Consider the following 15,041-nt stretch of genomic DNA (forward strand, 5'->3'; position numbering starts at 1 on the left):
GGCTCCTGCTCCTGATAACCCCCCGTGGGAGCTCAGGGGCACCAGTTGGCACCCAGCCCCCCTGCAGTAGCTGTGGGCCCTGGTTTCTGACCTGGGCTCTGACCCAGGTGCTCCCGGATAAACAGAGCCCCAGGTGGGGCCCACACGTCAAACACCCTCCTTCCTCCTCCCTCCTCCCCCTTCCCATCGGGCCTCATCTGAGGAGGTGTTGAAATCTGCTTTCCAGTGTCCTTGAGAGCTGCAAAGCGGACTTCAGCTGCAGCCACTGCATCTGTTTTCCAGAGCTGCATGGCCGTGGGGGTCCCTGACTCCAGAGCTGGGCTCCAGATGGTCACACACAAGTGCCCAAGAGAGGGCTCCAGGCTCGGAAGTTTTCAGCCAACACCATGGGGACCGCACCAGGCAGGATTAAGGAAACCCCATGCTCAGTAGGGGCAGCAAGACCCGGCCCGGCCCTGCCCTGCTGCTGCCTGCCAACTACCAGACTGGCCCCTCAGTGCATTGGCGTGGCCCGTGCCTCGGTCACCAGGGTGGTTTGACTAAACCCAGCGTCCTCTACGGAATCTGCCCGGCAGACGCCAGCCCTCCCGGCAGCACCCTCCCCCTCCACGCTTCTCCCACACTGTGCCCTCCCAGCTCCCTCCATCTAACCACCGCCTGCGGCATCACCCGCCCGGGGATCACGCCAGGTTCCAGATGCCTGTGCCTTGTTCCCTTACATTCAGTTATCCCAGCAGAGCCGTCGTTGCCCCAGAGGACTGAAAACCGCTCATCTCCGCTTTGGAAGGCGTCGTCAGGCAGGCAGCTCTGAGACCCGAGCGCGGAGGGCTGTGCGCTTTCTGCGCCTTCTGTCCATTCCTGTCCAGGAAATAAGCTCGAGCCCAGAGGGGGCCACGGGAAAAGCTCGTTCTCTGCAGATGCAGACATCCTCCCATAGAGGAGCCTGGGTGCCCTACTCTGACACTGAAGGCAGGGTCCTGGCAGAGGTGCCACGGCCCCCAGAACACAGACCCTGAGACAGGTGGTGGGGCAGCGCCCTGGGCTGGCTCTGAAGCGGCAGTTTTTGCAGTGTCTCATGGAGCGGAGCGTCCATGGTCAGGGTCAGGTGCCCCAGTCCCAGGGCAGGGAGGACAGAGCCCCACAGCTGCAGTGGGGGCAGGCGGCGGCCCTCCTGTATGATTTTACTTGGAAAAAAAGATTCTACTACCAAAAAGGAGCTTGAAAACTATTGCCCTAAAATGAAAAACACTTAGCATGTCCCCAAACCTTTATACCTCAAACTATGCCTTTTATATATCTTTCTATAATATGTTATTATATATGCCATATTATATATGCCATATTATCGCTTATACCACACATATTAATATATTTTTATATGTCCTCTATATTTGAGAATATGTAGAAATCCCTTGTAATCCACGAGGCCGACGCAGTCTGTGATAAGAATGCTGGTCCCAAGCTCCTGACCCTGTGACCCGCCCCTCCCTCCCCGCAGCGGGTTCCTGCGTCCCCAGTGTTGCGCAGCGACGTCTGTGCATCCTCAGCACCCTTTCTTGCTTTCCTTGTGTTAATAGAAGCTGTACCGGAAGGAGATCAAGCCACCATTCAAACCAGCAGTGGGCAGGCCTGAGGACACCTTCCACTTTGACCCCGAGTTCACAGCACGGACGCCCACAGGTGTGTGCCCCAGCCGTTCCCTCTTTCGGTGGCTTCTCCCACCCGACCCCTTAGGGACAGATATCTAGGCACAGGGGATTCCCATGCTTAAGCATTCTTGTGATGGAAAATAACTGTGTGTTCTGTTTGGGGGTTTTGGTCGTAGTTTTCTCTGCTCAGTGATAAAGGTTTAAGTGACACCCCAATTCTCTGTTGTTCCCTCCATACCCTCCACCCTGGAAATGCTGAAGGTGTCCTATGGATTCTCGTATTCCAAGTCGCTGGTCCAGTTACTTTCTGTGTCAGAGAGACACACAGCAAGAGCAAGAAAAGAAGCTGGAGACAATTAAAATCCCTCTTTTAATTAATTAATTTTTTAATTAAAGTGCATTTACGGAGAGGGAAGGTTGTCAGTTATGTCTGTAGATCTGTCAGCTCTGGATATTATTCATGGCAAAAACAAACCCATTTGAAAAGCTGTATCGGCTACTAAATGGCATAGCGAATGGATGTATTCATTTGGTCTCCTGGTGTGTCTGAAATTACTCTTGGAGTCTAGCAAGTTTCATCAGAACTGGTCAGCTCCCTTTTAAAAGTTATATTTTTGGGATATCAGTGAATTAAAGTTTGCTTTTTTATATGTGGTAATTGTCCTGGTCTGATAGGGCTGTCATAACAAAATACCACAGGCTGGCTGGTTTAAATGACAGTCATTTATTTTCTCACAGTCTGGAAGTCCAAGTCCAAAGCACTGACAGGGTTGGTTCCTGTGAGGGCTCTCACCCTGACTTGCAGACAGCTGCCTTCTTGCTGTGTCCCCACAGGGCCTTTCTTCTGTAAGTGCAGGGATAGCAAGATTGAGCTGGGCCGGGTGTGGTGGCTCATGCCTGTAATCCCAGCATTTTGGGAGGCCAGGGTGGGCAGATCACAAGGTCAGGAGTTTGAGACCAGACTAGCCAACATGGTGAAAACCCGTCTCTACTAAAAATACAAAAAAAAAATATTAGCCAGGTGTGGTGGTGGGTGCCTATAATCCCAGTTACTCAGGAGGCTGAGGCAGGAGAATTGCTTGAACCCAAGAGATGGAGGTTACAGTGAGCCGAGATCATGCCACTGCAGTCCAGCACGGGTGACAGAGCAAGATTCTGCCTCAGTCAATCAGTCAATAGAAAGACTGCGCTCTGGTGTCCCTCCACCTTCTTATAAGGACACCAGTCCTCTTGGATTACAGCTTCACACTTTTATCCTCATTTTACTTCAGTTATTCCCTTTAAAGTCTACATTATTCCGTTTTCACACTGCTAATAAAGACTACCAGAGACTGGGCAGTTTACAAAAGAGAGAAGTTTAATGGACTTACACTTCCATGTGGCTGAGGAAGCCTGACGATCACGGTGGAAGGCAAGTAGGAGCGAGTCCCATCCGACATGGATGGCAGCAGACAGAGAGAGAGCTTGTGCAGGAGAACTTCCCTTTTTAACACCCTCCGATCTCATGAGACTCATTCACCATCCTAAGAACGGCTCGGGAAAGACCCGCCCCCATGTTTCAGTCATCCCCCACCAGGTCCCTCCCACAGCACGTGGGAATTATGGGAGATACAAGATGAGATCTGGCTGGGGACACAGAGCCAAACCACACCAAGGCCTGTCTCCAAATACAGTCACGGGGGTTAGGGCTTTAACTTTCGCGTTTGGGAAGGACATCGTCAGTCCACAACACTAAGGGCATGCTGTTTATGTACAAAACCATCACCAAGCAACTTCTGTAGACGTAGGTGGGACATGGCCAGAGAGCCGGTGGCTGTCCAGTCTGCGTCTTGGGTCTGGGGATTCACCGTATTTTTTCCTCACCGTTTTTGAATCTGAAGTTGTCATGTTTTTTAAAAGATAATCAGGAAACAGATGGTCAACCACAAAGTGTCAAGTGTAGATGAAGTTAGAACAGAGTCCATTTGTTCCTCTGGGTTCAGGCTGTTGGTGAAATCCCTGTTTGCCATACCCAGATGGGCACATCAAGGTGGGTGTGAGCTTATGCAGGTCAGGAGGCTGTGGGGCTTGGAGTGGGACTTCTGATGGGCCTAGGCCAGCTCCTGACCCGGGCCACGTTGGCACGAGAACAGGAAGAAAGCTGATTCCAGGCACTGTTAACTCGGGAGTCCCGCCACACACTTCTCCTTGCTTCCTTTGGGTCCTCCTGCAGTCCCCAGGCAGAATCAAAACTGTCCTTACGGCTTTGGGTCATCACTGATTCGTGATGTAATGAGGCCGCCTTGGAGGACACTCCTGGGTCTGTTTTCTCAAAAGAGTGATGGTGGGATTTTCACCTAGTTCTCCGTTTCCTTAGAAAGTATTTGGGAAGTGTTGGGGTTGGCCCTTCCCATTGACAAAATGAACCCAATTCACAGAACAGGATTACTTTTCAGTTTCTGAATTTGAAAAGATGGGGCAGGATTTCGTCCCGGCTCTGCCCACAGGTCCCCAAGCAGGCCCTTGTATTTGTCCACCTACAGTTGACCTGAATGTAAAAGGAGCTCAAAGGGAACTAGGTCCGACCACGGGATCATTGTCCCTGAGTCCACGGGGACCACGCGGTCCCCAACAGAATGTGCACACCTCCTTCTGAGGTGCCACCACGTGGGGCTGTGTGTTTAAAATGTGGAAAGAAAGTCTGTATTTGTGCTGCTTGGTAAGAAAATGTTCATACAGTCAACTCGAATATTCCCGTGGACATGGCTTTTATCCTATCTGTGAATAATTTAAACTCCCACCTAGTTGGCCAGTGGCACCAGAAGCGGTTTTTTTGGGCACGAAGAGAATTCAGTTTTGTTTTAATAATAGCCTAAGGGAAACATGATTCGACACAATGCATTCCAATGCTATTCAGAATTGGCTTCCTGATTCCTCAGTTTTTCCAGTTCTCCAATCAGTTTTACTTAATTTATCACACCACAGTTTGCCTTTGAGGTAGGTAGTAATTGAAGTGCTACAGACACATTAAACTCATTCTGATTTACAAAGGAGAGTAGGTGTCTAAGCACGTGAGCTGAGCACAGGGCTGGGTGAATGAGCAGCTGGAGAAACATGACTCTGAAGCAGAAGAAAAGCTACAAATGTTTTACGTTAGACCCTGGATGCACGGAGGATTTGCTCGTGGGCAAGCTTTCAGTCTTTTCTTAAACTTCAGCCATTATTCAAGTTGGCTTCTATTCCTGATCACACATTGGCTGCCCATTGGAGCATGGTGCTTAGCCAAAAATGGCAATCTAAGATTTAAATCTGATCAGGCAGACTCCACAAATCGGAAAAGGCCCACAGGATCCAGAGAGGTTGTTTGTAATTACTGTAATTCTAAATGTCCTTTTCTCTAACTCACATTTTTGCTCTTCTTAAATACTGTGCTGAAAATCAGCATCCCTCAGGTGATTATAAAGTACTTTAAATTCTATTAAGGCCGCCTGTCATTTCCTCACTAGCCACATCGACCAGATGTCAGCCGCTTCACCTCTGGGGAAGAGCCATTTGGCCTTTGGCAGACTGCTGTCACTCTTAGCCTTTCCGCAGGCTCTCCTTGGGCTGTGCGGGCGGACTGGCCAGGAAGGCGTGGCTGTGACTTCCATGCCTCTTGGTTGGTTAGAAGACATTGCTCATCAGACTTACAGATTTTCCACTTACCAATGACAGTGTATCTGTCTGGTTAACATGGCTTGCACCCCACCCCTAGACACTCCTCCATGGGCTGTGAATTAGACTCCCAATCCACACACTCCTCCACGGGCTGGGAATTAGACTCCCAATCCACACACTCCTCTACAGTCTGTGAATTGGACTCCCAATCCACACACTCCTCCACGGGCTGTGAATTAGACTCCCAATCCACACACTCCTCCACGGGCTGGGAATTGGACTCCCAATCCACACACTCCTCCACGGGCTGGGAATTGGACTCCCAATCCACACACTCCTCCACGGGCTGGGAATTAGACTCCCAATCCACACACTCCTCCACGGGCTGGGAATTGGACTCCCAATCCACACACTCCTCCACGGGCTGTGAATTAGACTCCCAATCCACACACTCCTCCACGGGCTGGGAATTGGACTCCCAATCCACACACTCCTCCACAGGCTGTGAATTGGACTCCCAATCCACACACTCCTCCACGGGCTGGGAATTGGACTCCCAATCCACACACTCCTCCACGGGCTGGGAATTAGACTCCCAATCCACTCACTCCTCCACGGGCTGTGAATTAGACTCCCAGTCCACACACTCCTCCACGGGCTGGGAATTAGACTCCCAATCCACTCACTCCTCCACGGGCTGGGAATTAGACTCCCAATCCACACACTCCTCCACGGGCTGGGAATTAGACTCCCAATCCACTCACTCCTCTACAGTCTGTGAATTGGACTCCCAATCCGCACACTCCTCCACGGGCTGGGAATTGGACTCCCAATCCACACACTCCTCCACGGGCTGTGAATTAGACTCCCAATCCACACACTCCTCCACGGGCTGGGAATTGGACTCCCAATCCACACACTCCTCCACGGGCTGTGAATTAGACTCCCAGTCCACACACTCCTCCACGGGCTGGGAATTAGACTCCCAATCCACTCACTCCTCCACGGGCTGGGAATTAGACTCCCAATCCACACACTCCTCCACGGGCTGGGAATTGGACTCCCAATCCACACACTCCTCCACGGGCTGGGAATTGGACTCCCAATCCACACACTCCTCCACGGGCTGTGAATTAGACTCCCAGTCCACACACTCCTCCACGGGCTGGGAATTGGACTCCCAGTCCACACACTCCTCCACGGGCTGGGAATTGGACTCCCAGTCCACACACTCCTCCACGGGCTGGGAATTAGACTCCCAATCCACTCACTCCTCCACGGGCTGGGAATTAGACTCCCAATCCACACACTCCTCCACGGGCTGGGAATTAGACTCCCAATCCACACACTCCTCCACGGGCTGGGAATTAGACTCCCAATCCACACACTCCTCCACGGGCTGGGAATTGGACTCCCAATCCACACACTCCTCCACGGGCTGTGAATTAGACTCCCAATCCACACACTCCTCCACGGGCTGGGAATTAGACTCCCAATCCACACACTCCTCCACGGGCTGGGAATTGGACTCCCAATCCACACACTCCTCCACAGTCTGTGAATCAGACTCCCAATCTACACACTGCTCCACCGGCTGTCAATTAGACTCCCAATCCACTCACTCCTCCATGGGCTGGGAATCAGACTCCCAATCCACGCTCAGCACTTCACACTAGTCATGGCTCTTCACATTCTGAGTCTAAAGCCCTAAGTTAGGACATTAAACTGTCTCCAGGTTTGAAGATGTTTTAAACTATGATGTAGCCATGTGAGCTTCATTTTTCCAGGGAGAAGATGAGGCACGTGGTAGCTGGGGTGATCTCTGGGAGGAGGCTGACCTCAAAGCCAGACTTCTGTGCAGTTAACAAACTCCGAGCAGCCAGAGCGCTTCCTCCTTGAGTGGCTCCATGTACTGGGAAGCAGAGCCACTCAGAAAGCCCGTGCTTCTCCACCGGGTCGCACTGCAGAATTTCAGTTTCTAAACACAACTCAGTGTGCCTTGAGTTTTTTAATGATGCCTCGCTAGTCTGGCAGTTGGATGTTTATTTCCAAACACAGCCAACTCGGGGCACATTAGTCCAGGGATCTTGTGGGCATCTACCTGGGGTGACTGTAAAGGCCCCTTTGAGGGCCGACACTGGCTCTGCTGCCTCTTGGTCCAGGACACTGAGGATGAGCCAGGTCCATGAAGCTTCCTACCACCGGAAGAGCACCAGTGGGGTGCTGGGTCATCTGTCTGTCCATGGCCTGGCCCCCACTGGCGCCAGAGTGCCACGCAGAGTGGGGGCTGGTTCTTGGGTTTTGGAGAAGCAGCCCTCATAACTGTTGCCCCAGAATATGTTACTAAGAAACAAAACACATGTTCTCTGCAGCTGTCTGCCACCCCCACATGCCTGCCTCACCATGAGGAGATAAAACTGAGAACTGGGTGTATTTTTTTCATTTTAAAGTACAGCACCTAAACAGAGGAGGCGGGGAACAAGGGCTAAGAGACAAAGGCCTGCAGGTAGAGAATTCTAGAATATACAATTACACCCTCTGCATACATGGAGTCTTAAAAGATACATAAATAAGGAAGTTTGCATTTTTACATATGGATGTTTTCAGGAAAAATTACATATTATATTTTATATAAGTTTACATGTTATATAATGTAGTATTCTGTTTTAATATATTACATCTCTTATTCTGTTATCCTATTACTCTTTTTTTTTTTTTTTTTTTTTTTTGAGACAGAGTTTTGCTCTTGTTGCCCAGGCTGGAGTGTAAGGGCACAATCTCTGCTCACTGCAACCTCCGCCTCCCGGGTTCAGGCACTTCTCCTGCCTCACCTTCCCTAGTAGCTGGGATTACAGGCACCCACCACTACACCTGGCTAACTTTTTGTATTTTTATTAGAGATGGGGTTTCACTATGTTGCCCAGGCTGGGCTTGAGCTCCTGACCTCAGGCAGTCCACCCACCACAGCCTCCCAAAGTGCTGGGATTACAGGCATGAGCCACCACGCCTAGCTCATCTATTTATATATATATATATATTTAAATATATTCAAATTATTCAAATATATTTAAAATTTTAAGATAATGTCTGAGTTCTTCTTCAACAGCTTTTTGCTTTTTTCACTTTGATGAACAATTAGGAAGCCACGTCTCTGTCAGTCCACACAGCTGTGGCTCCTTCTGGTAGCCCTGGTCTCACTGGCAGGACTCACACAGCATTCATTACGAGTGTCCTGATACGGATGGGCCACTGTAGACCATGGCCATGATTGTCTTAGTGAGGAGTATTTCATGTCTCCTTTTTCTTTTCTGTAACATATATCGCTGAAACAGACTTTTTCTACATTTATGTCTAAGTACTTTGGGGTTTTTCGTTTGCTTGTTTTGTTTTTTATTTGTGTAAATGTCAGGGGTACAGCTGTAGCTTTGTTCATAGGTATACTGCATAGCGGTGCGGGCTGGGCTTTTTAGGGTGACCATCACCTGAGGAGTGTTCATTGCACCCATTAAGTCATTTCTCATCCCTCACCTCCTCCCACGTCTCCATTCTCTGTCCCTCCACACTCCACAGCCACATGTACACATTGTTCAGCACCCACTTATGAGTGACAGCATGTGGGGTTTGACCTTCCTGAGTTGCTTCACTTAAAATAATGGCCTCCATTTCCATCCCTGTTGCTGCAAAAGATATGATTTCATTCTTTTTTATGACTAAAAGTATTCCATTGTTGTATGTACCACATCTTCTTTATCCAGTCTCCGGTTGAAGGACACTCGAGGCTGACTCCACAACTTTACGGTTATGAATAGTGCTGCAGTAAGCTTGCAAGTGTGGGTGTCTTTTTGAGACAATGATTTCTTTTTCTTGGGGTCAATGCCCAGCAGTGGGGTTGCTGCATTGAATGTAGTTCCAATTTTAGTTCTTTGAGAAAGCTCCATACTGTTTTTTGTAGAGGTTGTACTAATTGACATTCCCACCAACAGTCTATGAGCGTTCCCCTTCTCCACATTCTCACCAATATCTGTTATTTGTTTGACTTTTTAGTGATAGCCATTCTGATGGATGTAAGATGATATTTCATCGTGGTTTTCATTTGTATTCCTCTTATGACTAGTGAGCCTGAGCATTTTTTCATATACCATCTGGCCATCTGTATGTCTTCTTTTGAAAAATGTCTGTGTCCTCTGGCCAAAACTTAATGGGGTTATTTGTTTTGTTGCTATTGTTGAGTTGTTTTAAGTTCCTTGTAATTTTGAAAGCAATTCTGTAGGATAAATTTCTAGATGTAGAGTTGTCTTCGAGGACATGCAAATTTTAAAGTTGGATGACCACTACCAATTGACTTTCCAAAAGATTATGTTAGTTATACTCTCTCCTGCAATTAGAAGGGTGTCTTCCCCCTAGCAAACCCAGATGTGATTGATTTCTTTCACTTTTGTTAATTCATTGGGCAAAAGTGTGATCCTATTTAAATATGTGTATGCTCACTTCTTAGAGAGATTGGGCATTGTTTCAAGCCTATGGTAGCTATCAGAATTCCTTCCTTTGAGTATTTTGCTCTTTTCTCATTGATCTCTGAGAGCTTTGGGTTAATAGAGAGTTTAGGCTCTCATCTGTTATGTATGATGCAGATTTTTTTTTCCCATGAGGCATTTATCCTTTTGTTTTTCTTAATGATAAACTCGAAGTGGGATTGATCCCACAGCAGTCATGCTTTTGAACACAGATCTTACAGAGATCAGAAGAATCTTAACAGAAGGGAATCACGCATTGTGTACTCTGCCTTGTTGTGGCAGGAGCAACATTGCCCAAATGTCCTTGAAGAGCAGAACACGTGCACAGCACACACACAGTTACGCAGCTGTGGGTGCGAGGGTGGGACCTGTCAAATCTAGAGACCACATGCTAAGGATGCAGGATTCACACTCACTGATAATTACATCCTGAGGTTATTGGTGTCTTCTTAACTGAGTCTGGAGTCGGTAGGGGTGGAAGACTGTGGTTAAGAATATATAGTAAATTCAGAAGGCAGCAAACTAAAAGATGCCATCAATGATCATCCTAAAGTTTTTGTTCTGGGTATTTTTGCCATTTAAAAATCAAACCATTAGCATCTGTTTCATTTGGTTCAGCATTTCTACATGTTATTTTACCTTTTCCTTCAACACAGGCATACAACACACACACGCATGCACACATAACTTACACACACATACCATATGCGCGCGCGCGCGCACACACACACACACAGACACAATCACTTTACTCCAAGGTCACCCAGGTTTTGTGGTATCTGAATTCTGCCCCTGTCACCTGCAGACTCTCCTGGTGTTCCCCCAAGTGCGAATGCTCATCACCTGTTTAGAGGATTCAGCTTTGTGGCCTCAAGTCTGATCCAAGAGCCCTCACAACAAGATCTGCACAAAGTCCCAGTTCACCCAATCGTGCAGGTAACTGTGTTTGCCTGCAGCGGGTTGGGGGTAAGAGGGCACTTGGATGAGGGGTGACTCTGGTGTTCCCTGTGGCCTCAGTCACCTGGGGATTGGGTGCTTAGGGTGAGTAGACTTCAACCACCAATTCTTCCCAGGCGCTTCCTATTGTTCTGAGTGTCTGCCATGGTGGTCCCTCATGGCGGTCCCCATGACGGTCCTTGTGATGGTCTCCATGGTAGTTCCCATGGTGATCCACATGGTGATTCCCTTGATAGTCCCTGTGGTCTCCCTGGTAGTCCCCATCTTGGTCCCTGGAGTGGTCTCGTTGGTGTTCTGAGCCCTTGCTCCCACCCTAATTTGCATTCATCTTAAGGAAGAAAAAGCCCTGGGTAGAATATCACCATGGTGTGTCTATGGCCAGAGACTGGAGCATCTTCACTGTGGAGTCCAGCTAAGACTCTAAGATAGCAGTTTGATTCGTGGGCATGATTTTCCTATGATGAAATGTAGGCTTTGGGAGGTTTATGGAAGGTGTTATTTTTATAATGAGTTTCCCACCTAATAAACGTAACCAGAATACAGAAAATTCTGAGATTAAGCTTAATTAATCTTAATTCTAATTGTGATTAAACTTATTTAAGAATTAAATCCAGGTAAATTGGATGGCATTCGATTTCCATCCTGTTTCCTTCCCTGTGGACTTCTGGAGAAATATAGCATATGTAAAGCGGACATTACCATGATACTGCCTGCTGCCATGAGTGGCTTTCTGTCCCATTTAAGAGCAGGTGGGTGGGGCTTCTGTGTGCAGGTCAGAGCAGGTTGTGACTTCAACACTATGGAATCAGATATCCAATGAGATGTTTCCATCCAGAGTCTTGCTCTGGATACAGGCATTGGAGCCACACACCCAGTAGCTGCCAGCACTTCCTTCTCACTTTCAGATGCTCCTGCTCTCAGATCTTTGGGAGAAACACATCAGTCAGTGGACACTGAATGGCCTGCTATCTAAAAATTAAGAGTTATAGCCCAAGGAATCAGAGAAGTTGAGATTTAGGTCTAGAACATCACTAAGTAGCTCTGCAGCCTTGGGCAGGGGAACCCATGAACTCCTGGGCTTCCACACCCTGGGTTCACAGTGGGTGCCTCTCTTCTCCCCCATTCTGTATGCATGTAGCTGCATTGCCCCCTTGCATGAGGGTTCTGACAGCCCCTCTTCTCCTGGTCCCTCTGCAGCAGTTACATGGGAACAACATCCACTTCACCGATGGCTACGAGATCAAGGAAGACATCGGGGTCGGCTCCTACTCGGTGTGCAAGCGATGTGTGCATAAAGCCACTGACACAGAGTATGCCGTGAAGGTAAGGCAGGCCTGCCGCGTGAGCAGGGCCCTCTGTGAGTGCAGCCCATGGGAGCACATACGGTGTGTGGCAGCATGGGGTGTAGGAGCAGAGCATGTGTGCTCATGTGCTCAGCTGTGCAGTGACTCCAGCAGGGACACCTGAGCCTGAGTAAACATTCTCTCCATTTGCCATTTTCCAAGCTCTGATATGATGCAGCTCAGTTTGTTTTGATATGAGGTCATCCACTAAAAGATAGTTTTGCAAATCATGAATATTTTCAGGCATATCCAGCACGCAGAGACTGAGCACCTTTCATAGCTTTGTGTATCACATACACCAAGAATAAAAGCTTTGGAGCCCCAGGATTTTGAGACAGTAGAGTTGTGGGACAGGTACAGAATTTGGCAAGGAAAGAAAGGAAAGAAAAGAAGATGAGAGAAAGAAAATACTCAAAGAAATAAATAAGCTTGGCCGGGCACGGTGGCTCACGCCTATAATCGCAGCACTTTGGGAGGCTAAGGAGGGTGAATCACCTGAGGTTAGGAGTTTGAGACCAGCCTGTCCAATATAGTGAAACCCCATCTCTAATTAATTGATTAATTAATAAGCAAGCAAGTTTGTATTATTTACAGAAAACGTTGGCAGAGAGCTAGTGTTTTTACTCCCAACCATCAATAACAGTATATAGAAACAATATAACCCAATTTGGCAATCTCTACACAGTAACTTTAGCTTCTGTAATTGTTGCTAGTTTAAATATTTGATCTGGGAATCCAGAATACCAGTTTCTAGGTTTTTTTCATTAGTAAAATGTGGATTGAAGGTAAAATTTCCTGTTAATTAAATTTATATTTAAAAAAATCGTATATCCTCTCTAAAAGACACTTGAAACTCTACCCCTTTCCTGTGGAGCTGAACCCCAGGCTGTCACAGAGCGAGGTCCCAGCCTGTGCTGCCATCATGACTGGGATTCACGCAGCTTATTCCCAGACACATCCGTAGCACATGGTTTGCTTTGATATGAGGTCATCTATTAACTTGCCCTTCAAAGGACATCTGCCCAGCCAGCAAGTAGAGTATAAGGAGTAATTTTCATCAACTGTGATTCTCCTACACTCTGAAGAGATTGTTCAAATTGATGACAACATTGAGATGACCCCATCCCACCCTCATTTGCCCAGAGCTCCACTGAAATTTTAATGAAAACAGGTATCTCTCTCTTTTTAATTGTATTTTAGGCTCTGGGGTACATGTGTAGATCATGCAGGATTATTGCATAGGTACAAACATGGCAGTGTGGTTTGCTGTCTCCATCCCCCTGTCACCTACATCTGGCATTTCTTCCCAAGTTATTCCTCCCCAACCTCCCTACCCCCACACTGTCCCTCCCTCAGCCCCCCTCAACAGACCCCAGTGTGTGATGCTCCCCTCCCTGTGTCCATGTGTTCTCATTGTTCATCACCCGCCTATAAGTGAGAACATGCAGCGTTTGATTTTCTGTTCTTGTGTCAGTTTGCTGAGAATGATGGTTTCCAGATTCATCCATGTGCCTGCAAAAGACATGAACTCATTGTTTTTTATGACTGCATAATATTCCATGGTGTATATGTGCCACATTTTCCTTGTCCAGTCTATCATCAATGGACATTTGGGTTGGTTCCAGGTCTTTGCTATCATAAACAGTGCTGCTATGAACATACGTGTGCATGTGTCCTTATAGTAGAACGATTTATAACCCTTTGGGGATATATCCAGTAATGGGATTGCTGGGTTAAATGGAATTTCTATTTCTAGGTCGTTGAGGAATCGCCACACTGTCTTCCACAATGGTTGAACTAGTTTACACTCCCACCTACAGTGTAAAAGTGTTCCTATTTCTCCACATCCTCTCCAGCATCTGTTGTCTCCAGAGTTTTTAATGTTTGCCATTCTAACTGGTGTGAGGTGGTATCTCAATGTGGTTTTGATTGGCATTTCTCTAATAATCAGTGATGATGAACATTTTTTCATATGTTTGTTGGCCTCATATATGTCTTCTTTTGAAAAGTGTCCGTTCATATCCTTTGCCCACTTTTGGATGGGTTTGTTTTTTTCTTGTAAATCTGTTTTAGTTCTTTGGAGGTTCTGGATATTAGCCCTTTGTCAGATGTGTAGATCGCAAAAATTTTTTCCCATTCTGTTGGTTGCCGGTTCACTCTAATGACTGTTTCTTTAGCTGTGCAGAAGCTCTGGAATTTAATTAGGTCCCATTTGTCTATTTTGGCTTTTGTTGCCAATGCTTTTGGTGTTTTAGTCATGAAGTCCTTGCCTATGCCTATGTCCTGAATGGTTTTGCCTAGATTTTCTTCTAGGGTTTTTATGGTGTTAGGTCTGATGTTTAAGTCTTTAATCCATGTGGAGTTAATTTTAGTGTAAGGTGTCAGGAAGGGGTCCAGTTTCTGCTTTCTGCACATGGCTAGCCAGTTTTCCCAACACCATTTATTAAACAGGGAATCCTTTCCTCATTGCTTGTTTTTGTCAGGTTTGTCAAAGATCAGATGGTTGTAGATGTGCGGCGTTGCCTCCAGGGCCTCTGAAAACAGCTAATTCAAAAGGTTAGATCCTCTAGCATGGCCTACATATTCACTGGGACTGTGTTTCTTGCACTGGGAAAACAAAAGACACCAGCCAAAACCAAATCTCAGGTCCCTTGATTTCAAGAATTTATGGATTATTGACAAACCTATCTTGAATTTCTCTAGCAACAACAAAAAAAAGTTTAAATATAGAGAAACAATCTGTGATTCCCTCGGATAGCATCTCTGTGTTTAGTCTGCCCAGAGTCTTAAACACATCCAGGAGAGGTAAAAGGAAAGATATATTATGATTGACAGTGACTGGGAAAATTGGGTGGAGACTGCAGTGTTACCTTAGTGGTAGAATGTCCGCCCAAGGTTTGAAAAGCAGAAAACCAGGTTTTGTTATGAAGTGGCTGCCTCTG

The 15,041-nt window shown here is 47.2% G+C and overlaps 1 protein-coding gene across 8 annotated transcripts in view; it reads left to right on the top strand.

Moving 5' to 3' along the window:
* The window catches only part of RPS6KA2 (ribosomal protein S6 kinase A2), a 450,029-nt gene that overhangs the window by 398,737 nt on the left and 36,251 nt on the right, over window positions 1-15,041 (top strand). For all 8 annotated transcript variants that reach the window (XM_074397157.1, XM_039467500.2, XM_074397159.1 and 5 more), the window contains 3 exons: window positions 1,578-1,680; window positions 10,605-10,735; window positions 11,954-12,079. In XM_074397157.1, coding sequence (XP_074253258.1) covers window positions 1,578-1,680; window positions 10,605-10,735; window positions 11,954-12,079 — 360 coding nt within the window. The remainder of the gene's footprint in view (window positions 1-1,577; window positions 1,681-10,604; window positions 10,736-11,953; window positions 12,080-15,041) is intronic.

The sequence above is a fragment of the Saimiri boliviensis genome, chromosome 4, assembly GCF_048565385.1.
Source record: "Saimiri boliviensis isolate mSaiBol1 chromosome 4, mSaiBol1.pri, whole genome shotgun sequence".
Lineage (NCBI taxonomy): Eukaryota > Metazoa > Chordata > Mammalia > Primates > Cebidae > Saimiri > Saimiri boliviensis.